The sequence below is a fragment of the Aulonocara stuartgranti genome (assembly GCF_965226115.1).
Source record: "Aulonocara stuartgranti genome assembly, chromosome: 7".
NCBI classification, from domain to species: domain Eukaryota; kingdom Metazoa; phylum Chordata; class Actinopteri; order Cichliformes; family Cichlidae; genus Aulonocara; species Aulonocara stuartgranti.
Window position 1 is genome coordinate 33,857,669 of NC_138945.1, and position 25,208 is coordinate 33,882,876.

Sequence of the window (25,208 nt, forward strand, 5' to 3'; positions counted from 1 at the left end):
TAAAAAATGTCTCAATTAAAAATAATTGGAAAATTAAGATATGTTAGAATTTCCATTATTGTGATAAAGGGCAAAAACATATTAGACATGCTCAGGTTTAATTACTGAAACAGGCCTGCAATATAAATAAGTTGTATGCTGCATTGCAGTCATTTCCCCCCCATTGTTGACAGTTTTAACAGATTCATCAGATTTATCAGGTTTTCCTGAATGTACCATAAACCTTGTATTTGTTATTTCCAAACGAAGCCAGTGAGTTTCAGCTGACCCACTTAGAGCAGCTTCGAGGCAGCATAACAAAATATAAAGCGCTGCTTCCAAACAAATGCAACAGCAAGTATTGTCAGCACTCAGCAACCACAGCTCTGCCTTTCGTTAACAAGAGATGTGGTGAATCAATTTTATTTATTTTTTGCTTCGTGCACTGAATTAAGAGCCCTACACTGAGCAATTTACAATAAAATACACTGTTACACAAACATGAGATGATGCACAATGGCCTTACATGGGCACATTTGCACTGATTCACACAGATAACAGTTTTCATGTGGTTGCCACAGGGTGCTGATGTCATCTAAATATCCCGAGGGTCTCACAGGGCGTGTGGAGTTCAATGACGACGGAGATAGAAAATACGCCCACTACAGTATACTGAACTATCAGAAGTCCAGACTCATCCAAGTTGGCATATACAATGGGACGCAGGTACACAAAGGCACCTACAGATGTCCATTCCCTGTTTTATACTCACAAACCATGTGTGGATTTTGTCTTGCCCACATACAGAATCATCTGTTTTTTATTTATTGTGGGTGGGTGGGAGTCAGTTTTCTATCTATACCACATACCAGGTAATGTACATCTACTCCGCATATCTGTGAGCCTTTGCATAAAAAAGGCAGTTCAACAAATGCTCTTTTCTATTAGAGGGATATTTCAGATTCTTTTACTCATCATATGATGACAATATTGGTAAATGTAGCACAAATGTCATTCAGAACTCCTGGATGCAATGAGGGCAAGAAGAGAAAGTGGCAAGATTATAAAATCAGTCTTTCTTTTTTTCAATCCTGCTTGCATTGCATGAAATGGGAAATACAACCAATCATGAACCCCAAGTATGCAACAGAAACCGATAAAGAGGAAATATTTCACTCATTTACCATTTTGCAAAGCACACAATAAACTTCCAAGTACATTTTTTAGCGCTGGCTGCTCATTTACTCACCATGAAAATAAAGGTTTTAGTACATTTTATTAAACTTTAGTGAGGAAACTAAACAAACACAGCCCTTGTTTTGGCTCTAAATGTACTCTTCAATCTTCCACTGATCCAGTTCGGGTTCACGGGTGAGCAGGAGCCTACACCAGCTGTCACAGGGCAACAGGCAGGTTACCAGTCTATTGCAGGGCTAACACAGAGAGACAGGCAACCATTCACATTTTTGGCAATATTAGAGTTGTCAATTAACCGAACATGGATGTCTCTGGACTATAGGAAGAAGCCAAGTACCCATAGAGAACAATCTCCATTTAGAAAGGCACTAGGCGGCACATTCAAGCTCAGGACCTTCATGCTGTGAGTCAATGGTGCTAACCACCAAACCACCATCCTGCTCTGGTCCACTAACGATGTATCCATCTGCGAGAGTGCCAGCCTCACTAATATCACCAGAATAGAGCTGTTGTGCAGTTTTAATCAAATCCAAGCCCAATCAGAGTGTACTAAATGTAACAAATTCAGTTTCTGATTCTAATTTTACTGCTTGTTCTTTGAAAATCCCTGCAGTTTGTAGCAAGTAGACTAAGGTACTTCCCATTACCGCTAATCCAACCCTTCTGTAAAATGGAAGCTGTTTTATAAGCCTTGTTTCCATCCCACTCTATTTTAGCTAATGGTGGATATTCAACTCAGCCAGGCAGCCGATAAAGGCTGCAAGGATCAGCTCTTCTAAGCTCTTCAGTTATTTGGCGACAGGTGGAAAAGTAATAATTTCATGAAACCCTGTATCATACAAAAGTCAGAGGTTGATGCAATAAATAAACTGCTGAGCTGTGGTTATGTAAAGCTGACTCATTAGTGATGCTCACCCACAGTGCTGAAGCCTCATCAGCAGCAGGCCTTCTGTCAGCACTCACCTATAATACTGTATATGTGTGTGTGGCATCGCTACAGGTGGTAATGAACAATCAGCGGAAGATTATCTGGCCCGGAGGAGAGACTGAGAAACCACAGGGCTTCCAGATGTCCACTCGACTAAAAGTAAGACACCTTCACTTTGCTGCTGCAATGTGGCACTCATGTCTACACGGATAGACTGCGGACCTGAGCCGAAATACTCGTGTTGGACAGTGTGCTAACATCTCTCTCTTGCAGGGAAGCTAATCTGTGTTCTTAAAGCAGAACTGACATATTTGCTGTGACTTTTATCTCTTCACTTCTGTCTTAGGCCTCGAGAGAAGCTCATCTGTATCCTTGTTTATTATTTTTACTTTCACCTGTCCATCCTTGCACATCTATATGTTTTGGTGATGTGTAATGTATGTTTTTCTCCTAAAGCAGATGCATCTCCAACTCCGTGATAAACAGCTTTCTGTCCCGTCTGTTGTAGATAGTGACAATACACCAGGAGCCATTTGTGTATGTGAAACCCACTCTGCCTGACGGTACTTGCAAGGAGGAAATGACATTAAATGGAGTCTTAATTAAAAAGGTTATCTGCACTGGGCCCAATGAGACCATCCCAGGTAACACATCAGGGACGTTTACATTATCACTGTGCTTCTAGCGCACCCGCCAAACATCCACCGGAGATGCATACATATATATGCAGCAGGTATCTATATATGTATGCATGTAGCCATTCAGACTGAGTGATTGTTGGGATGCTGGCACACACCTGGTCTGTGTGCAATGAGGCTGTGTGAGGTTGTCTGCAGTGTATCAGTGTGTCATGCATTCTGTGCAGTCTACATGCGCCGCCTTTGGATTCAAAAAAGCAAAAACAAAAAGAAACCAACAACAAATGAACCAGTTTCCACCAGGTTGTGCATAACTTCCAAATGTTGCTGTTTTCGTTACAGGACGCCCAATCGTACCCCAGTGTTGTTATGGATTTTGTATTGACCTCCTGATAAAGCTGGCTATGACCATGAACTTCACCTATGAGGTGCATCTGGTGGCTGATGGAAAATTTGGAACTCAGGAGCGGGTGAGTTTCACATTAAGATCCATGGTTGGTGTATTTTGGCTCACAATTTTCCATCTGCAGTCATTTAAATCTGGTGGCATGCCTTTATTTTGGGACTTTCCTGTAGTTCCACATGAATGTGTTTAAAAATCACTCAGATCTAAAAAGGAGATCATTAGCTCAAGGCAGCAAAATTATACAAATTTCCAGTTGTCAACTACCGATGAGTAGTTGCCTACCAGTTGCAGAGTGGCCTGCAAGCCACCAAGCACTTCCAAGGTCACCAGGTTCAATATGGTTTTGAGTATTTGTCTTTTTGGATGGCGTTTAATGCTTTTGTTAATCGTTTTTTATGAGTCACACTTACTTCACAGGCTCAGAGAACTTGACTCACATTGTCTGTCCTGTCTTCTAAATAATTCAGAAGACAAAGGGAGTAGAGTGCCATTTAAATTTAATCATGTTTATTTTTGACTCGAGTCCAGCTGTTTTACTGCGATCCAGCCTTCTGCTGCACATCCTTCAGCTTTCCAGCTGCTTTTTTTTCTTATTGATTGCCATCTTTGGATCAGATCACTTATATATGAGTCGTAGCTGTCTTGTTGCCAGATTGTGTTTTTACTGCACCGCTGCCAAATCTGTTCTGTGATCCATGAAAATGGAACACATACAAACTGTACATACCACCACTTGTGTGCTGAAGATTTTTTTTTGTGGTTGTTGTTTTGGCAAGGTTTGTTCATTTTTTATGAACCCCTCCTGGGAAAGAGTTGGGTTTTGTGCAGATAAAATAGGACACATGCCCTGCTAGGATCAGCTATATATAACCTAACCTTGTATTGCTCAAGCAGCACACCGTCATGAGTGCACAGAAACTAGCCTGTGACTTATCTTTGTAACCAGTCCAGTCTTTGGTTTCTCTGTTTACATTCTCAACAGATTGCATTACTTTTCCGGGAATCTGCTAATCATCAACTACAATACTATAGAAATATGTTAACAATGAGCTATCAGCAAATATTATTGTATAATATAAAAAAATGTAAGCTATCTTATTTAATAATAGCGGCAATGTTACTATTAAACTGCACTGGCTTATTTAAGATGAAGCTACTACAGGCCTACATGAGGTGCGACTTATGTGTCTATTAATTCTGATGTGCAATAGAAAATGTAATCATTACATTTTTATAACCCAAGGGCATCTTCTTTTGTTCCTGTTAAATGCTTGTAAATGACGCTAAATTTTACTTCCATCTAGGAATCTTTTTTTTTCAGTTCAACAAGGAAATAAATTAGTGTGCTAATAACACTTTATAGCCTGAGGACATTTTGAATGGAATCACACCATTTTGAGTCAAATCATGCATCATTTGGAAGAACAGAGCCTCAAAATATACAATAATAAACCATTTGAGAATCACAACAATTATAAATGTATACTACAGTGCATAGCACTTGGTAAAACAGTAGTTTCTTGCCTTTTTCAGGCATCTCTCTGAGCATATGTTTGTTCATTAAGTATGTACTGTAATGCACATTGTTTTTAAAGGCAATAGTCAATCATACAACATATTCCTAAGCTTTTAATAACTGTAGTGAAATGCATTGCTATGAATTGTAAAATTATGCTCTAATATTAAGAAGTCTAAAAATGGCCAACACATTTTATACCAACACAAAAGTCATATTATGTCCTTCATGCCTGTCCGTATTATTTTTGTGACAAAAGAAATTGGTGCAAAGATTTTCAGGTGTCCCTGTGAAAATATTCACCCTTCTAATGGGTCTTTAGCCCCAAAATCTCAAGAGCACAATCCACTGTATATAGGTGACCTGAATTAGAAAGGACATAAAACAGATTTAATCACCTCCTATTACCATTCTAGTATGTTCAGTGCAGATTTCATGTATCATTGCATGTTTATTTTTAGAGCATTAATTCTTATTTGTCACATATTAAACAAGGATGATCTCTTGAAATTGAGTCCTTCCCAAAACGGGAGCGTGAGGCTGTAACATGTCGCAGAAGCCGTAAGAACTGCAAGAAAGCAAAAAGAGAAGAAACTAGATACGCTGAACTGAAAACCTGCAACCTTCTGAAACCTGAAACTCTGTTCTTTAGGCAAAGCAAGAACACGCTGTTCTATATTTTTGACGTTTACTTGGTTTAACCCAAATCCTTAAATCCTGAGGCAAATCTGTGGTCTAGACAACAGCAGGGCTAAAGCTGATTCAGATTCTCAACTTTCTCAACTCCTTCCATTTTGGGACTCCAGGTCAACAACAGTAACAAGAAGGAGTGGAACGGCATGATGGGCGAGCTCCTGGGAGGCCTGGCTGACATGATTGTAGCTCCGCTGACTATAAACAATGAGCGAGCCCAGTACATCGAGTTCTCCAAACCCTTTAAATATCAAGGCCTCACTATCCTCGTTAAAAAGGTAAGCAGGATATTTGGTACTTAGACCTATGACTAGGGGAGATGCATCTATTGCTTACTTGTGCATCTGTTCATTTATGTAAAAATATAATGAAGCAGAGACAGAGATTGTATGGCTTCAAGAGAGATACATTTTAATACAATTTGCTCAGCTGTGGCAGAAAAAGGTAGTAGAGGTGGTTTCAAGATACCATCTATATTATTTGTATACCAGGTTAATGACAACACGACAAAGAACTACGTAGCTGCAATTTAAAGTGGTGGATGGAGATCAAATCACCCCTGACAGTTTGGAAAAATATTGATTTGATCCGTTAACTTTAATTTCCATAGGTTATTAAAATCTCTAAGTGGACAAAGACCTAGAGGGAATATGAGGTGATGCAGTATCAGTTAGCCATTGCCTCTACCATCTTTCTTTGAAAGAAATGAATGCCATCTGGGAAGGATTAGCCATGGATTACACATCTCAAACAAGTGTTAAGATAATGCGTTCTCATTTTCTGTCCTTGCAGATTTTCGCAGACACAGAAATGAGCCTGAAACAGTAAAAAAGACACAACTGTGTTCAGATATAAATAACACTGGTTAAAATGTTAAAGGCATGGAAACAGTCAAACTTATTTTATCTCATTTGCCAGGTTTAAACCTATTTGATGTATGTGAGTGCATAATAACCTGCACTGTTGTGTAAAAGACACCCTTTATTTTTGATCTTGCATTTTGCACTCTGCATTTTAGTCAGAGGTGTTGGGGATTTTGCCAAAGATGGAATCGAATTATGAATGCAGAAAAATACCATCAGGTTTTGACTCATCATGCATTAGCATGTCGAAAGTGTGTCTTCATTTTCCCAAACACACTGCCAATGCATCAAAAGCATATCCACTGAAGCAGTGTAGGATCATTTTGACAGAGAATAGAACAAAAGGCAGCCAACATCCAAAGAAAAGCGTTGAATGTCCTTCAATAACCCTGAAGAACTATTCCTGAAGACTACTTAAAGAAAGTACAAGAAAGTTATCAAAGCAGTCATGCAAATATTGACTTGAAGTTTACAATATTTGTACAGTTTCTGATTTTGCTTCTGTTTTTATCTGTACATGTTTCCCATTTTCCTAGCTGAATATAAAGAAATGAGGGATGGCTCAAGACTTTTGCACATTACTCATAAAAAGACCTAAATTTTTTTTACCCATAGTACATTTTGAAAAAATTTACATTTAGCAGACCACACAGTTACAGAACATATGAGCATATAAGTTTTTTCTTGCTAGAATCCTACTTCAGTGCAATATGGAAGGTCATGGGTCTTTGTCAGTAAAAAGACTGTAAAACCTGACAATGAGCCAGACCAATGGTTCCATAAAATTCTAAAAGAATTCATTATCAATCGATAATCAACTGCCTGTATCTGTTTTCAGGAAATTCCTCGCAGTACACTGGACTCGTTTATGCAGCCGTTCCAAAGCACGCTGTGGCTGCTGGTGGGTCTTTCGGTGCATGTGGTGGCGGTGATGCTTTACCTACTAGACCGGTTCAGGTACAAGGGGGGCCTGTATGTGTATTCATGTATCCATATGTGTATGAACGACTGTGTGTGTGAAGTACATGCTTGTGTGTGTGTGTACATGGACTCCTGAGCACTGCAGATCTTCCCTCGATGTGGACAGCAAGGCAGACAGAGGTGAAGATTGGTTCCAGTCATCCCACAGCTCTGTGCCACCGTCTTCACCCTGTTTTCTTTCTGAGGACTTTGTCTTGCTTCGCCCACTCATGTTCAGTTTTCCTCCCTTTTTTGGGGAATCACTGGGTTTTTCACATTCAGCAAGTTGTTGGACATTTCTCATTTTATATCTTCTGCAACCCTCCCAATTTCTTCCCATAGCCCGTTTGGAAGATTTAAAGTAAATAGTGAAGAAGAAGAAGAAGATGCCCTCACCTTATCATCTGCCATGTGGTTCTCCTGGGGAGTATTGTTGAACTCTGGTATAGGAGAAGGTGAGTCATACCCAGTTGTTGAATTTTCTCTTTCCCACAGAGCTCCTGGATGATGTCTTCTAGTCTTTGAACAGTTTTGCATTTGTAAAAGGATTGATATCAAGTGTCTGTGTGGCTCCAGATATCCAGCTGCTACTGTCATATTTTTCTTTGAAAACGACAAAGAAAAAAGAAAAAAAGAAAAGCTGGTACAGCTTGTAACAGTTTTGTTATCTTATTTGATTTTCTGTCAAGTGTTTCCTTTTCATGATATTTTATGAGTTTTATATATGTATATAAAAAAGCTACTTTTGCAAGGCTCCCTTTAGGAGAGCCCTCTCTTTAAGATTTTGTACTCATAAACAAACTGATCTATCCTCATAAACTTAAAATGAAACCATTAAAAATCTATAGGACTGGGTGCCAGTTTGTAGAAACCATGTCGCTGCGCCATCTTGAATACAGTGGAAATAAATACTGTCCCCGATGTTGTTCTAATTGCTTATTGTCAGCAGGTTAGTTACTGAGATGAAAACTCAAAACTTGGACTCACCACACAGGTGCACCACGTAGCTTCTCAGCGAGAATCCTGGGCATGGTGTGGGCTGGTTTTGCCATGATCATTGTGGCTTCCTATACTGCCAATCTGGCTGCCTTCCTGGTGTTGGACCGGCCTGAGGAGCGCATCACCGGTATCAATGACCCACGGGTATGTGAAACAAGGAGCTTATTACTACACATTACCTTTTTTCAATCATATTATCAGATTGTGCTTTTCCTTGTCTCTTTATGCAGCTGAGAAACCCATCAGACAAGTTCATCTACGCCACAGTGAAACAAAGCTCAGTGGATATCTACTTCCGGCGGCAGGTGGAGCTTAGCACCATGTACCGCCACATGGAGAAGCACAACTATGAGAGTGCCGCCGAGGCTATCCAGGCCGTGCGTGACAAGTGAGTCTCGGCCAGGCCGGGCCGACCAGAGTACGTGTCGGCCGGCTGTTCGACCTATCAAGCACGTAGACCAGGGCTATTCCAGTTAACTCTAGGGGAGGGACATGGACCTCCGGATCAGGTGGAAGTGGTAGGCTTTACTGCGACATTCGCCCTGATTCAGGCCCATCGCCCAGCCAAGGCAGGTTTCCAGGGACAGCAGCAGGAGTGGACGTGTCAACAGCACTGACAACAGTGTGAGGTTGAGCTAACATTGAGTCGAAGAGCCCCCTTTTTCAGGTTGTACCCAGACGAACATCTTTGAGATTGGGGGAATCCAATGGGGGACGCGCCCTCACCCATCTGGCATTGGATTTCATTTGGGACATAAGCAGCGGTAGAGATTGCTGGTAAACGCTGACTGACACACACGATGTGGTGTGAGAGAGAGAGAAGGGTGGGAGCCGTAAATGTGTATGTAAATCATTGTACTGTTGCACCGTAACCCCCTCCTTCCCCTCCTTCCCCTTCCTCCCCACTTCCTCCTCCTCCTCCCTCCCCCTGCCCCCACAGCAAGCTGCATGCTTTCATCTGGGACTCTGCGGTGCTGGAGTTTGAAGCCTCGCAGAAGTGCGACCTGGTGACCACGGGAGAGCTGTTTTTCCGTTCGGGCTTTGGCATAGGCATGCGCAAGGACAGCCCCTGGAAACAGAATGTGTCCCTGGCCATTCTCAGGTCTGTCCCAGCCGAAGCTGCATTACTCGTATGACCTTTTTTTTTTCTTTTTTTTTTCTTATCAATATGATTTCATGGTCACATATTGACCCTTTATAGCCATCCAATACATTGCCTTATGTCACATCTTTGTATCTCCCCTTTCCTGCCCTGTTTGTCTGGTTGTCTCTTGTCAAGTGTATCACTGTTTGTCAGTACACGTGTCTGTACAGCTGTCTGTGCTTCATCTGTGTTGCTAGCTGGGAGTAAGCGGCTCAAACATTCGGTCATTTGCGGCATTCATTAACTCTGTTACCTCTCTCCCCACTACCCCCAACCCCCTGCAGTTCTCATGAGAACGGCTTCATGGAAGACCTAGATAAAACCTGGGTGAGATACCAGGAGTGTGACTCAAGGAGCAATGCCCCAGCCACACTCACCTTTGAAAACATGGCAGGTATGGTCCTTATGGCGTAGAGAAAGCGTTAAAAGTGATTGGACAAAAACTGCAGTGGTAAGGTACTGTAGCCCTTTTTTGTCCAATACCTTTACAAAATCGTTGTTTTAGTGTCAGCGTGGTGCTCTGTGGGTAGTGTGCCGTACAGTATCTTGTCCTGTGATTTCGTGCGGTTGTGGTTCTCTATTAATATTGTGTAGTTTGCAGCAGTCGTCGTCAGTAGGAGCTGGTTGAGAAAGGAGGGCGACCACTGAGCATGACAGTCAGACCATGCGTTCATGCTTAGTGGGAGCGGGGGAGATGTAGACAGGAAACTCACGCATCCCTGTGTCTGCTCTGTTTCTGTTCATGTGTCCCTCCTTCACAGGGGTATTCATGCTGGTGGCTGGAGGAATAGCAGCAGGGATCTTCCTCATCTTCATTGAAATTGCCTATAAGCGCCATAAAGACGCCCGCAGGAAGCAGATGCAGCTGGCCTTTGCGGCCGTCAATGTCTGGAGGAAGAACTTGCAGGTAGGATTGATACCCTGCATCCACTGAAGGTGGAAGGGTCAAAACTGGGGTGGAAGAGAGCCAGAAAAACCTCCCTCGAATGAGGGTTGATTTCTGTTTCTCAACCCATCTGAGAACTTTGGGGTTTTTTTTAAGTAGTGATCAAACCAGCAGATCACCATACAAGAAACAGTGATCTCTGATGCCTACATATAATGTAAGGCATGCTGAGTGGCCACCCTGTGGGTTTACACAGTTCCCTGAGGCCAAATGCACCCGTGTCTCTTGTGTGTGTGCCTGCAGGATAGTAAGGAGACTTCTGGAAGTCAAGCGGTGGCTGGAACTCCCTCTTTAGTATGTAGTAGAGCCATTTCCACCGTCATGTCACCTCTCGTTCTTGGCGTAACAATAAGATAATTAGAGATTCTCTCACACAATAAATCTCCAAATGAAAACTCTCCACTACCCACGTCCATGGCATGAACCAGTAGTTCTAAGCTGCTGCTGTGGCGCTATATTCTTCATAAGGTCATATGATTTGTACATGGAAATCCAGCAGAAAAAACAAATTCCCTGCCAGAAACATTGAAAAAACATTATTGACAATGAATACTCTAAGGTTGATGCATTTTGCTCGCGACCCCATTGATTTCCTTCTCTCTGGCAGCAAAACTAACAGCAGCCAAAAGCTGATAAGACAAATAGAGCATAAAGAGTCAAATCAATGCCCTGGCACAATCATACGGCAGTGACCGTTCCACAATTGTCAGCATAAGTGAAATGTGCAATGCTGCAGCGCACAGTGTGTCTCCTTATCCACCGCAGTGTTCATGATGCAGACACCAAGCAAGAACTTAAAATCTCGCATGGCAAAGGCTTCGTGCAACATTGCCTGAACAGGCATCAATCTAAAGGCTCAGTTCACTCAAATATAATTTTATAAGTCCTTATTTTCATACTTGCTCTAGTGGTATCTAACTATACAGCTAACTTAGATTCATTTTCAGGGGTTTTCAGAAACATTCACGTAATTAAAAAAAACAATAAATGGAACTTCTTTGCAGTTTAAAGTCATTTTCATGGCCAGATACCACTATGAACATTTTTGTTTTTTGTTTTTTTTGAATGAACTGACCATCTGAGCTATAATCAAGCGATAAGTTCCTTTGCTCAGCCAGTGAAGAACATGATTTCCCCTGCACTCTGATGCAATCAGTGCTGCTTTGAAGGTACAGGGTTTCCACATTTGATGGCCAATCACAGCCTGAGTCTGTGATGTGGCTGTGGCAGTTTGTCTGCTGTGTCTCTCTTGAACCAAGTGAAATGAGACAGCAGGGCTGGAGGAAGGTACAGTATAATTATCACAAGTGCCTGTCAGCAAATCAATGTCCTTCTAAAAGTGTCTACCATCAAACTGATAGCTGTATGTAACTGTCGTATGTGTCCTCATATAGCTGTACATATAGATGTAGGCGCATACAGCAGATGAATGCATGCAGGGGGGCGTCACTGAGAAAGGAGAGGGACACACTAAACTGCCCGCAGACTAATGTAATTTATATCCATGTCAGTGATGATCATGCCAATTTCTCTGCATCACTAAACAAAGATGGCTCATGCTTGCTCATCTTGCTCATTCACCATCACTCTGGGCCCAAAAGCTAAAATTGCTAGACACACATTGCTCTAACTATAGCTATTACAATGGCGCCTTACGCAAGAAGCGCTGAGAGGACCCATGAAGTAAGGCTAATCAAATCTGCTTTGCATGAAAATTATTCAGGATCTTATTCACACTGTTTAGGTACGCTGATTTGATTACTCACAGTGATCTAAATTTCTGAAATTAAAAATGATAGCTTGGTTTTCCAGGGTACAAACTCAATCTAAGATCACAGTTTATGTGGCCTCTTCCTTCTCTAGTACAGCAATCACTAAAACCTCGATACCCATTACTGGCATCGTTTCGACTGCTTCCATGTGTGTTTTTTGTTATTATGTGCTTTTAAATGCCTCAGGTTGTATTATGCAAAGCAATGTGCAGGACTGTGCACCCAAATGCCTTCAAACAGAGGTTTAACTTCAGAGAAAGTGCACTTCTGAGTAAATCTGTTCACAAAGTAAAATCCTCACTAGTTGCCACCTTTGCATTATCTCTGCACCCAGTTATTTTTAAAAGCTAAAAGCTCTCAAACAAGAAGTTCATTAGGTGTCACGCCACCATGGCATTGGTTTTGCAGACTTTTACTAAGAAAGAAAAGTGCATGTGTGTAGGTTGCCCAGGATTGTAAAACTTTAAAAGCTGTAGCAACATACATGATGAGTGAGTAAAGGGTCTTTGGAGTAAAATTTATTTTTAGTTTTTTGAGTTCTATAATGAGAAATGCTAGTTTACTGGGGCATTTCCTACTTTTACCTAATTTAGCTAATGCACATGCATTTTTGTGTGTGAGAGCTTTTTATTTGGTTGCCGATGGTGCCTAAATGATATTAAGGCTTAACTGTCCCTTTTAAATAAAGGCATGATATATAGTAATGGGCCGAAGTGTCCGCTTATTCCATTATTCAATTTATAGAAAGAAAATCTTAGTATAAACAGAACCAGTATGACTTTAAAGTAAAAGTAGTTGTGCCTTTCAAAGTATGTTGGTTGGAGGGGAAAAGAATTAAGCCAAACCGATAAAGAAATAACCTAAATAGCAAACACAATTAATAAGTATACGTGTTACACAGTCATCTATCTGTCACTTTACCATAGCTGACTGTGAATAAATCGCCTAAGGGTGCGACCACTCGAGTGCAACGATTGCTATAATTTATGTAGGGTGTGTAAGTAATAACTCATCTTCATCTTTAATAAAAGCTGTCAGTTACATTAGGACTGGGGCAGGGTTAGGGTTAGTGAAAGGCTGCTGCTGATCCACTCTCTCTGTTCTCTTTTTTAGAGGTGGACAATGTAGCTACAATGTGAACATTTATATTATAAAAAAGTTACATTGTGTTCCATTACTAAGAGACTACACATGTGGCTTCTACATCTGTCTTTTCAAACAGATGTTACTTAGAAGTGCACTGTCTGAACCAGATTGAACCTGATGATAGTTTGGGATGAAAACAAAGCGTCAGAAAGTCTGCTGCGTGACGATAACAGTGATGTTGTATAATGATGCTGGACTATGACAGCTCACATCTGTTTCCAACGGGAAACACGCAGCCGATGTACACGGTGCAAGTCCCATGCCGCTCTTCATCTGATGGTCCAGCATGCCCTGCATGGCCGGGACTGTGCACACGCAGCGCCTCATCAGGGCTCTGGATGGCCGGGCTTCACTCCTGCAGTCTAACATGTGTAAGAAAAGGGGAAAGTAAAGATTAAACGAACACCTGACGTCACTTGGGCATTGATTTTTCTGAACCAAGACCAATACGCACGCTGACTTTAACCATTTACTAACACGAGATGTCATCTTCCAACAGGAAAAAGATATTTTTTGCACTAAAATCGAACGGTGCCGTGCACCAATCACTCTTCTGCCAGCTTTCATCTATCCTGCACATGAGATAATACCTGCTCGCCACCTGATATTATGTCATCAGGGGGTTGAGAGAGTGCTGGTTGGCGGGGTGATGGTGGAACAAATGTGCCCTGAAAGAGCCTAGTCATGTGACCTGATGAAAAAGGATGAACTGCGGGGCCAGTGCTGGCCAGGATTGATTTGTCGTGCTATTTGTTTTGTGTTACTTAATCTATGTTCCCCCTTTTATTCCTTCCCTCCATCCATAAAACGATTTGGCATGTTGAAATTCACACCACACTGCCCCGCCCACCCCAAGGGCCTCCCTTGCTGCTACTAATCTGTCATCCTCCACTTATACTATACTCTTTTTTTTTTTTATTAGAAGTAGCATCTTTTAGCTTTCATTTGCTCAGTTAATTATGAATTTATCATTTAAACACTGACTTTTGTTTTTGCACTTTAATTTCAGTAGAAAACAGGCTTTTTCGTTGCTCTAGTAGACAACCATTCCTTCTTATTTTTACCTTTATGCTCTCCATCTCATCCCATTCCCTGGTGTGTGGGGTGAATTTCCATTATACCCCTTAAAGGTATAATGACGTTAAATGGGCTTTAATTACTGACTTATGTCGCTGTTGTTTTCCTTCTATGCATCCAATACTGTAGCTTTTTTATTATTATTATTATTATTTTTAACTTTTTATACCTGCCTGGCTTTGGATGTGAATGTTTGCTTTGCTAGTTTTGGGATTTTTTTATCTGCCATTTTTGGTTCCCTTGGCTTTTGCTTAAGGATATTCTTTAAAGTAATAACAATCCAAGTGGATGGACATTTATTTTATTTTTCTTTTCTCCCCCTATGCAGCCCTCTTCCTCTGTAGAGACTCAGGATGTAAGAATACCTTAATATGAGTTCTTAATATGAGTTCTTTTTTTATTGTTGCACACAGACATCCAGTAATTGTGCTGAGAATAGCTGTGGGGCACTCTGATGGTATGAGGGAGCGAGGGCACCAAATTGGCTCACCATGTTGTAAGAATACGGTTAATAGTGCTTCTTTTTCTTTATGTTTTTATTTTATTTTTACAGGTACGCATTTGAAGATGTTACCTGTGTGTTACTGAGTAAGAGTAGATTGAAGATTAATCATGTGCTGAGATAAAGAAGTGGCAGCTTTAAAGTGTGTGTGCACTCACACAATAGCGAGTGTACGGGTAGACTATTTTAGATGGTTTAAAACCTAGGTATCACACCCACTGACATCTTTACTAGTCATCACTCATTCCAGTGCATTTCTAGGGCCAACTGAGTGTGTTTCTAGAGGACTACTGTGCCATCTTGTGCAGTCCAAGTGTGATTATGTTGCATAAAATGTAGACAAATGCCCTCATATCAGACTGAACAGACTTTGTTCACTCTCACATCTAACAAGCTTTATCCCCTTCTTTCTCCCTCTTTTACATTTCCAAATGGTGTAGTGTTTTTCACAAGGACCCTCCCAGTAATTAGTCTATTAAAAACATAAGGTAATCTATTGGGGTGGCAGTGGTTTTGGTGGTGGTGGGTAGAGAGAAAACGGGTGAGACTGAAACCACGGTTATCACCCCAGCCATAGGACATGAATAATGTTTCTACATATATTTATTTTAGGATAGGAAAAGTGGTAGAGCAGAGCCTGACCCCAAAAAGAAAGCCTCTTTTAGGTCCATCAGTACCACCCTGGCCTCCAGCATCAAGAGACGTAGGTCCTCCAAAGACACGGTAAGGAGACGGAAGAAGCGACACCTTCCCTTGTTTATTCTTTCCTCTCTTTCCTCTTCTCCTCCTCTGTCTCTGCTTCCATCTCTTTGTCTTTCGCTGTCCTCTCTGCCCCCATCCCCATATCTGACCTCAAAAGAGTCCCATGTTCCACTCACTCATTTCCACACGGCTCCGCTGGCCTCTGCCACGTGTCTGTCCCTTCACCATCGATCAACCATTACCATTTAGCTCTTATGGTTCCTCTACAGCATAGAGGGCATCAGTGCAGGATCTCAGGTCAGGCCAGGCCAGGAGCTGGGCTCTGAATTTGGAAAGGGAGCGTCCCAAGTGTCCAGGATTTGGGGGAAAAGGGGGGAAGGATTTAATGGGATTAGTGTCTTCTGGAGGAAGGGGCGCGACAAAAGCAAGCAGTCTGCCAGTGGTGTTTTGTCTTGGGCTGCTCTTCCTCCCTGCCTCTGGTTTGGACGTGGATTCTGTCCGTATTTGGTGGTGATGGTGGTGGTGGCACTGTGGTACGTGTGTGCGTGAGTGTACCGTATGCGAGCGTGTCTGTTTATACGTTTCTGTTCATGTCCTGTCGTTTTGACTGCCTGATCCTTCGTATATCCATTGTTTCTTTGCACCAATCCTGCACTTCCTCTGTTTGGGTTTCAGCCGCTGTTGGTTTGCTTATGGTTTGAAAAGCATGCGCTGGTGTTCTGTCATTTTTTTATTCCCAAAACCCTTTTTTAAAATTTAAGGTGACGTCCAGCCCTCCCGAGAAGAAAACTAATGTGTTGTCATATTTTTCGGTGTGTCTATTTCAGGATTCCACTCATGGATTTCTATTAATCAATTTACTTTTTTGCATTATCATATTTTGTTTGTCATAATTCTTGTTTTATTTCCAGTGTCCTTGTGGTCCGAACTGTGCATGCCTTTTGCAGGGTATATTTTCAGGTCGTGAAGACAGTCGACTTTAAGTTTTACATATTGTTTTTATTGTGCTAAAAACTCTGTGAAGCCTTAGACTCTCACTGTGTTGTGATGCAAGAATAAATACAAGCTACTGCCCCCCCCCCCCCCCCCCCCATTCTTTTTATATCACTCCTTTGCTGCAGCACAATGAGAGTGTCAGGTTTTCTGCATTCCTTCACAGTTCGGTTGAAAGGCCCTGCTCATTGCGGTTTGGAGATTGCACTACACAAGCTTGGATCGCGCTGACAAACCGGTGACCCACGGTCATTTGTGCCCAGCTGATCTGCCAGGCATAGCTGGTTGTTAACCAAATCTGGGCTTTATAAAAGAATGGCAATAATTTGTGGAGATAGCCTTCATAGCCTTTTGCACTAACACTATGCTTTGAATGTGTTTCTCTGGAGAAATGTAGCCTATGGCAGCAAAGATAACAGCTTGCAACATTTAAAAAAAGTTACGATTTGATTTTCTGTTTCTCCTTTCTTTCTCTTCTGTTAACTATCTGTTGTTGTTTTTTTGTTTTGTTTTGTTTTTTTAACGGATGTTTCAGCAATGAAGCCAAGCACCTTTACTCTTCCCCGGCGTTTTTCCAATAGAATTTCTTTCATTTTATGAGAAGAAGAGCGGGATCGCCACTGCCACTTTGTCTGTATGAGGTTTCGGATGCTGGTTTGGGAGCCCTATTGGGGGAAGAAAATGTCTCAAAGTGTAAAATGAAACAGGATTTAGTGTAATTACAAAAGATGCTCCAACTGAAAGACCTACCATCTTCAGTCTTTGACCATTATTTTTGATTTTATATAAATGTTCTTCTTTTCTATTAATGGATATCAATGGACTTGAGTGTCAGTGTCCCTCACCCACATGCCACACTGCTCCTCTCTCCCTCTACAAGCATGCTAATTACTTTAACTGTCATAGATGTAGTAACCGTAGAAGTAGTAATACTCTTTGTAGCTGTTCCATATATGACAAAAAACCCCAACAAAAAAACGTCATCTTAGTTGTGCTGAATAAGTAGCTTTTAACTGTGGTTGTGATGTCAGTGAAGTGTTTCTCTTTTGCTGGTCCACTTGACCCCAGTAGGGTGCGCTGTTAGCAGGCCCTCAAGGTACAAGACATGTGGAGACCCAAATGGGGGCTGTAAGCTATGTGATGATGCAACTTGCGGGTCAAGGAGATGAGGGACATCCACTCTGACTCCTATTTATTACCTTAAAATAAAAAGCAACAATTTTCCCATTCAGTCTGGATGCCCCCACATCTGTCAGCATGTTAGTTGCATCATACCAACTTCTGAAACTCACATGCTTGAATGTATCGGCTCTATCGGCTTAAAACGAGAGGTGCTTAAATCAAAAAAAGTGACAAATGAGACGGGTACACCTTCCCTGTTTTGGTTCTGAATGTCATTAATGTGCAGTAGTAATGTGCTTAATGTAAAAAGAAAAGATGCTTTCCTGCATGCTTTGCAACACAGCACTGTGAGTCAGAATTTTGATTGGCATGTTGGAAATTAGCTGAATTATAAAGGACATAATGCAGTTACTCCACCCAATCTCACTGTGTTTCAAAACATGAAGCAATTCTACAAAAACAACATGTTCTGCAAACTCGATTTATGATGTATAAAGCGGATTCTGTAATGTAGGATTTCTGTGTTTCTATGTAAAAGATAACATTTTAAAAAATGGCTTACTGCTGCCAAAAGCACTAAAAACAACCCACTCAAACGAAGCATATGCATGGATATGGGATCTTGCCTCCCCTCTCAGCATTGTAGAAGCCTATAATTCAACATATTCTGCTCTTAAAGAAGCACAGTGATGCAGGGATTGGACGTAAGAGTCGGACACAGCAGCACTTGTGCAATCAGCCCAAAATTCATGTTCTCCTCTTGAGCTAAATATAGAGAAGCTGCCTGTCTGCATGCACACAGATGACTGTGGGGGTGATAAATGAGCTGCCCATTTTATCCATGGCAGGAAGTTATCACCCAGTCATGTTGCTGAGGCAAAAAATAAAATAAAAAAATAAATGACTGCTGTTGTCAAGACTCTCGGGATCTTACGTCAGCTCCAAAACTAGCCCACCCCAGGCACAAACTGTTCTACAAAAATTCAGACTTTAAAGAAAATGACACAAAATTAAAGTCTGCCTGAGAGGGGTTAGAGCAACATCCAGCTTCTGCAGAACACAGTTGTTCCCTAAATTAAAATTAATATTTAGACAATGCTAGGACAACAACAACATCGGCAACAAAAGGGACACTAAATTTTGTCAAGAAATGACACCCTGTTATGTGTCTCTCTTCCTCCGCCCTGTTTTTCTTCACCTCTGCAGCAGTACCCACCCACTGACGTCACGGGCCAACTCAACTTGTCTGACCCGTCTGTCAGCACAGTGGTGTAAACGGAGAGGGCGACAATGAGGTTCACTCCCCAAGGAGAGGAGGAGAGGAAGCCAAAACCGAAGCTTTTATTTCACCGCCTGCCAGCGGAGCTTTTGAGGAAACTGCTTGCTGAGGAACTGGCTGAAAACACTCAACTTGCACCTTTCTTTTTCTTTTATCTTTTTTTTTTTAAAGACGAAATGACTTTAATGTTCGTAGGGTCCCTGAGCATGCACAGAAGAACCCATCCGACATATACAATCTTTTCCTTCTGTATATTATTACCTAACTTATTTAACGTTGTTTTGTCCCTTTAATTGCACACATTTACTTAATGTTTGATGTTTTCCAATTTCCCAAGCAGCTTTATAGCTTTTAGCAAGCCAGGTTAGTTCGGCTAAGTTTATGGATGAACCAGTTTGGCTGCGAGTATTGTACTGGACATTTCACTTCCACTTAGGGCCTAGAAGTCACAATATTTAATATTTCTTAACAACATATACTGCAATACAAAATGGTCTGTAAGCTCCGATGGAGGTCAAGTATTTTTTAATAGGACATACCTGTGTTTTTATCCACACTAATAATGGCACTACAGAAGGCAGTTGGCTAACCATGTCAACCAGAGAAGATGATGAAGGCATGGGTGTGCTTGGGCAAGGGTATACATCAGCTTCTGGAGATGAACAAATTGAACCTTTCCCCACTTTTATTTTGCACTAACCTCAAAATTTGCATGTGTTTCTATTTTTAACAACAATTCAAGTTTGAAGTATTTAGCTTTACTACTATTTATAGCACGACATATGCAGGTGATATAAGAAATCACATCCTACTTAATTAGTTAAATACTAGTGGTGTCTTTCATATTCAGCCATATTTGAGACAGTTGGCTGTGAGCCATGCTGCTGTTTTGGGACGCCCTCTCTCTTCCTCTCTCCTGCCGCCGCCACTGCAGTCTTTCTCATTTCCAGTCTCCAAGGGGTTGCATCAAAGGGCCAGGTTTTTCACCCAACCAGCACTCGGTCTTTCATGCAAAACCTCCTCCCCTGTGCAGCGCCGGAGAACTTTTACACGAAGGAAGCCGAGTGAATTTGAAAGCTTCGCTCAGCTTGCAAGCACATGTGCAGGTTTGGTTAGATGCAAAAACAGGCCGTTTCCCAATTTCTGGAGATGAGAAACCACTGCTCTGAAGAAAACTGTAACATTCTTTCTGGTGTATGGCACTGCATAGCACTTTATGATGAGGAGTCTCCCCAAACTGTATTTAAACAAAACACCGATTCCCAAAACAGAACGACAGTCATACTGTAAAGTATCTTACCGGTTTCCTTTTTAATTTGCTTTATTGAGAAAAAACAGAGCAGGATCTACAAAGTCTTTATAGGATTAAATGATTTTAATTTGAGCAAAGAGGTTGCTTCTGATCTCATTCAGACCTGTGCATGCTTATGTGTTATTATTAATGCTTTAGTTTGGATGCGTGCTGTTGCCATGTACAGTTAGCTGAGCCGTGAGGAGCACTTAAAGTTGAATGAAATATAAATAGAGTCTGGCTCTGTGTAGATGAGGTTCATGAGCTCGTACAATGACTGCAGCTGGGAATGTCTTATACTATAGTTACACAAACACAAAACAGGTGTGATACACAGGCATGCATCAACACACACATATACACATGCATATACGCACACACACACACACACACACACACACACACACACACACACGCACACAAACATTAAGGGAAGGTTCACTTGTTTTTCTTACCTTTTCCAGTGACGATCTTGCATTGAATCATGTTGTTTATACACCTGTAAATAAAATACACTTACATTGTCATGTCTAATGAATCCTTTGCTTTAATATGCTAAATATAGGGCTCCAACTAACAACTATTTCTCTCGTCAATGTCAAGTAATTCTTTCAGTTAATTGATGACATCTACACAATGTCATATAATCAAGGCAAGCAAAAAAAGTACAAATAGGGCTACAGCCACTCCATGCAGGTCTGTGAAAAACTTAGTGTATCATTACTGCAGCCATAGAAATTAAGAGTGAAAGTAGGAGACATATGCTGCTAATCAAATTCACTTGATTAACTGATTGTCAGAAAATTTTGGCAGTTCTATAAACGCAGATGTTTTGGCAATTTGATGGTTTTAAGCATCCAGATGTGTAAACACAATACTACAGTCTTCTCAGGAGTGGGCCTCCCAACAAATTCACTTCAAGGTCTGACCGTGCGATGCTCAGAGAAACCGCAAAACATCCAAGAGCTACATCTCAGACTCTACAGGTCTCATTTAGTATGATAAATGTTAACATTCACAAGTGCAAAGGTAGAAAAAAGACTAAACAAATTTAAAATGGTAGCATAACCCAGGTTCACACAGTTCCATCTGAACTATCCACAAGATTCCTGGAACTATGTCCTCCAGACAGATGAGACTACAGTAGAAATGTTTGGCCATAATGCACAGAACCACATTTGCAGTAAACAAAACACAGCATATCAGCACACACACTTCATATTAAATGCCAAGCACGGTGGTGGAGGGGTGATGATTTGGGCTTCTTTTTCATACACACCCATCTGAGCTTCTTGCACATGACTGCAAGAATCTAATAACTCCTCTGTATACCACAGTGATCTAGAGTCAAACCTGAGGCCACCTGTCCAACTAGCCAAGTCTAGTGATATAGGTTAAAGTTTGTGAATCCCCATAGCTTTGTTTCTGTTGTCTACATTTAGACTGTATAGTTGTCTGCTGCTTTTACTCATTGTTATAAAAGTATAATGCAAAGCAAAGGTGTGTCTGAAGTACTTTTTACATGTTCTCCTCAGCTGCTTCTCAGTTTGGTCCCAACTGAAATATCTCAAAAAACAGCCATAAAATCTTTGTAGATATTAACCATAGTACATTTCTGCATTGTAACATGGATCTCATTCGCAGGTCAACATGACAGCAGTATTGCTGTGAGTATATTAGCATGATTAGTAACATTATCGATTAGTTCAGAAGGAGTCTGCTAGCCAACTTGTTTTAGTTGCATCTGTTAGTTGACATATTTAGTTATTTTGGTTAATAAGATAAGATAACCTTTATTAGTCCCACACGTGGGAAATTTGTTAAATTTGTTAAATATCCACAAGGGTTATGAAACCAGCTTTTAGCTTTTCCTCTAAAACTCTCAGTAGAGTTACTCATATAAAATAGCTGATTTAAACTTGTATTTCACAGCAGCTTTCCTAATGTAAGGGTTAATAATTTGACATTTCAGCAGCTGTAATTATACCACTGTTTTCTTGGATGAAGCATAGCGCTAACATCAAAATCACATTAAGTGTAATCTGAAATTTAATTATGAGCGTCATCTTTGGTCATATCTCAGCTGTCACTATTAATTAATGCAAATGTTGCAGAAGCAGGAGGTGAGATATTTGTCTTGGTGCACTGACTTTCTGTCCTAATCACAGCAGACAGTCTGTCAGAGTCGTTATAATGCTCAGCCATCAACCAACAAGCAGATTTCAAGTCCTGAGATGAGACCACTGTATGTACACAATATGTTTTGGGATTTGTGCTCAGGACATTTGCAGGTTTGCTTTTAATATGCAGTGCAGTCATGCAGTTTTATAAAGGTATGTAAGTCAATTATTTCACACATACATACAAAGTGTTGAAATTGTATTTTATACTTTTCTCAGTGTAATTTTAAATATAAGGTCCAAATTAATGTCAGTGGAAGTGAGGCTGAAAAAGCAAAATAGCCTTGTAAGACAGACCAAAACCTTTAAGATCTGCCAAATCAACAATCTAATATATATACTCTTAAAAACTTTGGATACACTGGCCACGTCAGCAACACTGAGGGGCCTGAACGACCACAGAAGACAACCTAAGTGCATGATGACCGATTTTTTCCGATGGTTAAGAAAAACACCATCAAAACATCAACCAAGTCAAGAACACACTCAAGGAGGTAGGAGTTTTTTTGTCAAGGGCTACAAGCAAAAGATGCCTCATGTGAATATAAAAGCATTTATAATAAGGTGAAACCCAACAGTTACATTAAAGAACAGGAAGGCAGATTAGACTTTACCAAAAAGAAACATCTAAAAGAGCCTGCATAGCCCTAAAACTAAGTCTTTGGATGGATGGAAGGAGGAATGAATATATCTACACTGAACAAAAATATAAACGCAACACTTTTGTTTTTGCTCCCATTTTTCACGAGCTGAACTTAAAGAAAGATCTGAAACATTTTCTACAAACACAAAGGACCCATTACTATCAAATACTGTTCACAAATCTGTGTTAGTGAGAACTTCAGGTTTGCCGAGATAATCCATCCTACCTCACAGGTGTGGCATGTCGAGGTGCTGATTAGACAGCATTAACATTGCACAGGTGTGCCTTAGACTGCCCACAATAAAAGGCCACTCTGAAATATGCAGCTTGATCACACAGCACAATGCTACAGATGCCGCAAAACCAGTCAGTATCTGCTGTGGCCACCATTTGCCTCACACAGTGCAACACATAGATGTGTTGCACTGTGTGAGGCAAATGGTGTGCAATGGGCATAGAGTTGATCAGGTTGTTGATTGTGGGCAGTGGAATGTTGGTCCACTCCTCTTCAATACTTGTGCAAAGTTGCTGAATATTGGCAGGAAGTGGAACACGCTGTCATATACGCCGAGCCGAGTGTCCCAAACATGCTCAATGGGTGACATGTCTGGTGAGTATGCTGGCCATGCAAGAACTGGGATGTTTTCAGCTTCCAAGGAATTGTGTACAGATCCTTGCAATATGGGGGAGGCCCATATTATCATGCTGTAACAGGAGGTTATGGTCATGAATAAAACGCACAACCATGGTCCTCAGGATCTCAACACGGTATCTCTGTGCATTCAAAATGCCAACAATAAAATGCACTCGTGTTCATTGTCCATAACCCCACCGGCACCATGGGCCACTCAGTCCACAACATTGACGTCAGCAAACTGCTCATCCACATGACGCAACACAAGCTGTCTGCCATCTGCCCTGAACAGTAAAAACATCTGTCAACAGAACACCTCTCCAACGTGCCAGATGCCATTGAATGTGAGCATTTGTCCACTCAAGTTGGTTAAAGTGATGAACTGCAGTCAGGTCTAGACCCTGATGAGGACCACGAGCATGCAGATGAGCTTCCCTGACACGGTTTCTGACAGTTTTTGCAGAAATTCTTTTATGCAAACCGATTGTTGCTGCAGCTGTCTGGGTGGCTGGCCTCCACCTGGTCGACCATCCTGGAGGTGAACATGCTGGATGTGGAGGTCCTGGGCTGGTGTGGTTACATGTGGTCTGCAATTGTGAGGCTGGTTGGATGTACAGCCAAATTCTCTTAAACGCCTTTGAAGATGGCTTATGGCAGAGAAATGAACATTCATTTCACAGGCAACTGTTCTGGTAGACATTCCTGCAGTCAGCATGCCAATTGCATGCTCCCTCAAAAGCTGTGACATCTGTAGCATTGTGCTGTGTGATCAAACTGCATATTTCAGAGTGGCCTTTTATTGTGGGCAGTCTAAGGCACACCTGTGCAATGTTCATGCTGTCTAATCAGCACCTCGACATGCCACACCTGTGAGGTAGGATGGATTATCTCGGCAAACCTGAAGTTCTCACTAACACAGATTTAGACAGATTTGTGAACAGTATTTGATAGTAATGGGTCCTTTGTGTTTGTAGAAAATGTTTCAGATCTTTAAGTTCAGCTCATGAAAAATGGGAGCAAAAACAAAAGTGTTGCGTTTATATTTTTGTTCAGTGTATTTAAAGTAGTAATTATTTTGTTATACATAATAATAATGATAGCTGACTTCCAGATGCTGTTCATGCTGGCTCACTGTCACACTGCCCTGCTTTACTGAGACATCTGAATAGAACAGACCCATTGTTGTCATTATTGGCGACACTAGTGCTTTTTCTACTGCAGCAAATTATACTGACTGCTGTGAAAAAGGCCTGTGACACAAGGTTTAGATGAACAGCAATAACCTTTTAGTTTATGGGAGACAAAAACTCTTAAGGTATGTAACAGGATTCAAGCAAACAGACAACAGGGCATGCAAAAACAAGCCTAAGTTTCCAGAAAATTGGAAAGAAATGACTTATACACACAAAACATGCTATGGCCTGCTGTCATGTGTGTGAAAAGAACTGGCTCCAGAAGGAGATGTCTGGAAAGTCACGCCATCTGGATTATTTATGCTTAGGCCCAGAGGTTAATAAAGTTTTGTCGTACAACCTATGCTACAACCTGGAGTTGTGAAATAAGGAAATCTTGGAAATGACCCAGGTAAGCTTTGACAA

The 25,208-nt window shown here is 41.2% G+C and overlaps 1 protein-coding gene across 3 annotated transcripts in view; it reads left to right on the forward strand.

The window, feature by feature from the left end:
- The window catches only part of grin1a (glutamate receptor, ionotropic, N-methyl D-aspartate 1a), a 52,934-nt gene extending 32,254 nt beyond the window's left edge, over window positions 1-20,680 (forward strand). For 2 of the 3 annotated variants that reach the window (XM_082541596.1, XM_082541595.1), the window contains 14 exons: window positions 561-705; window positions 2,177-2,263; window positions 2,613-2,748; window positions 3,085-3,212; window positions 5,471-5,635; window positions 7,059-7,177; window positions 7,523-7,635; window positions 8,175-8,323; window positions 8,410-8,567; window positions 9,120-9,281; window positions 9,608-9,717; window positions 10,085-10,230; window positions 15,379-15,489; window positions 18,790-20,680. In XM_082541596.1, the coding sequence (XP_082397722.1) occupies window positions 561-705; window positions 2,177-2,263; window positions 2,613-2,748; window positions 3,085-3,212; window positions 5,471-5,635; window positions 7,059-7,177; window positions 7,523-7,635; window positions 8,175-8,323; window positions 8,410-8,567; window positions 9,120-9,281; window positions 9,608-9,717; window positions 10,085-10,230; window positions 15,379-15,489; window positions 18,790-18,858 (1,798 nt within the window). In that variant the 3' untranslated portion in view covers window positions 18,859-20,680. The remainder of the gene's footprint in view (window positions 1-560; window positions 706-2,176; window positions 2,264-2,612; window positions 2,749-3,084; window positions 3,213-5,470; window positions 5,636-7,058; window positions 7,178-7,522; window positions 7,636-8,174; window positions 8,324-8,409; window positions 8,568-9,119; window positions 9,282-9,607; window positions 9,718-10,084; window positions 10,231-15,378; window positions 15,490-18,789) is intronic. The other variant, XM_082541597.1, reaches the window with a different exon arrangement.
- Window positions 20,681-25,208: the final 4,528 nt, after the last annotated feature.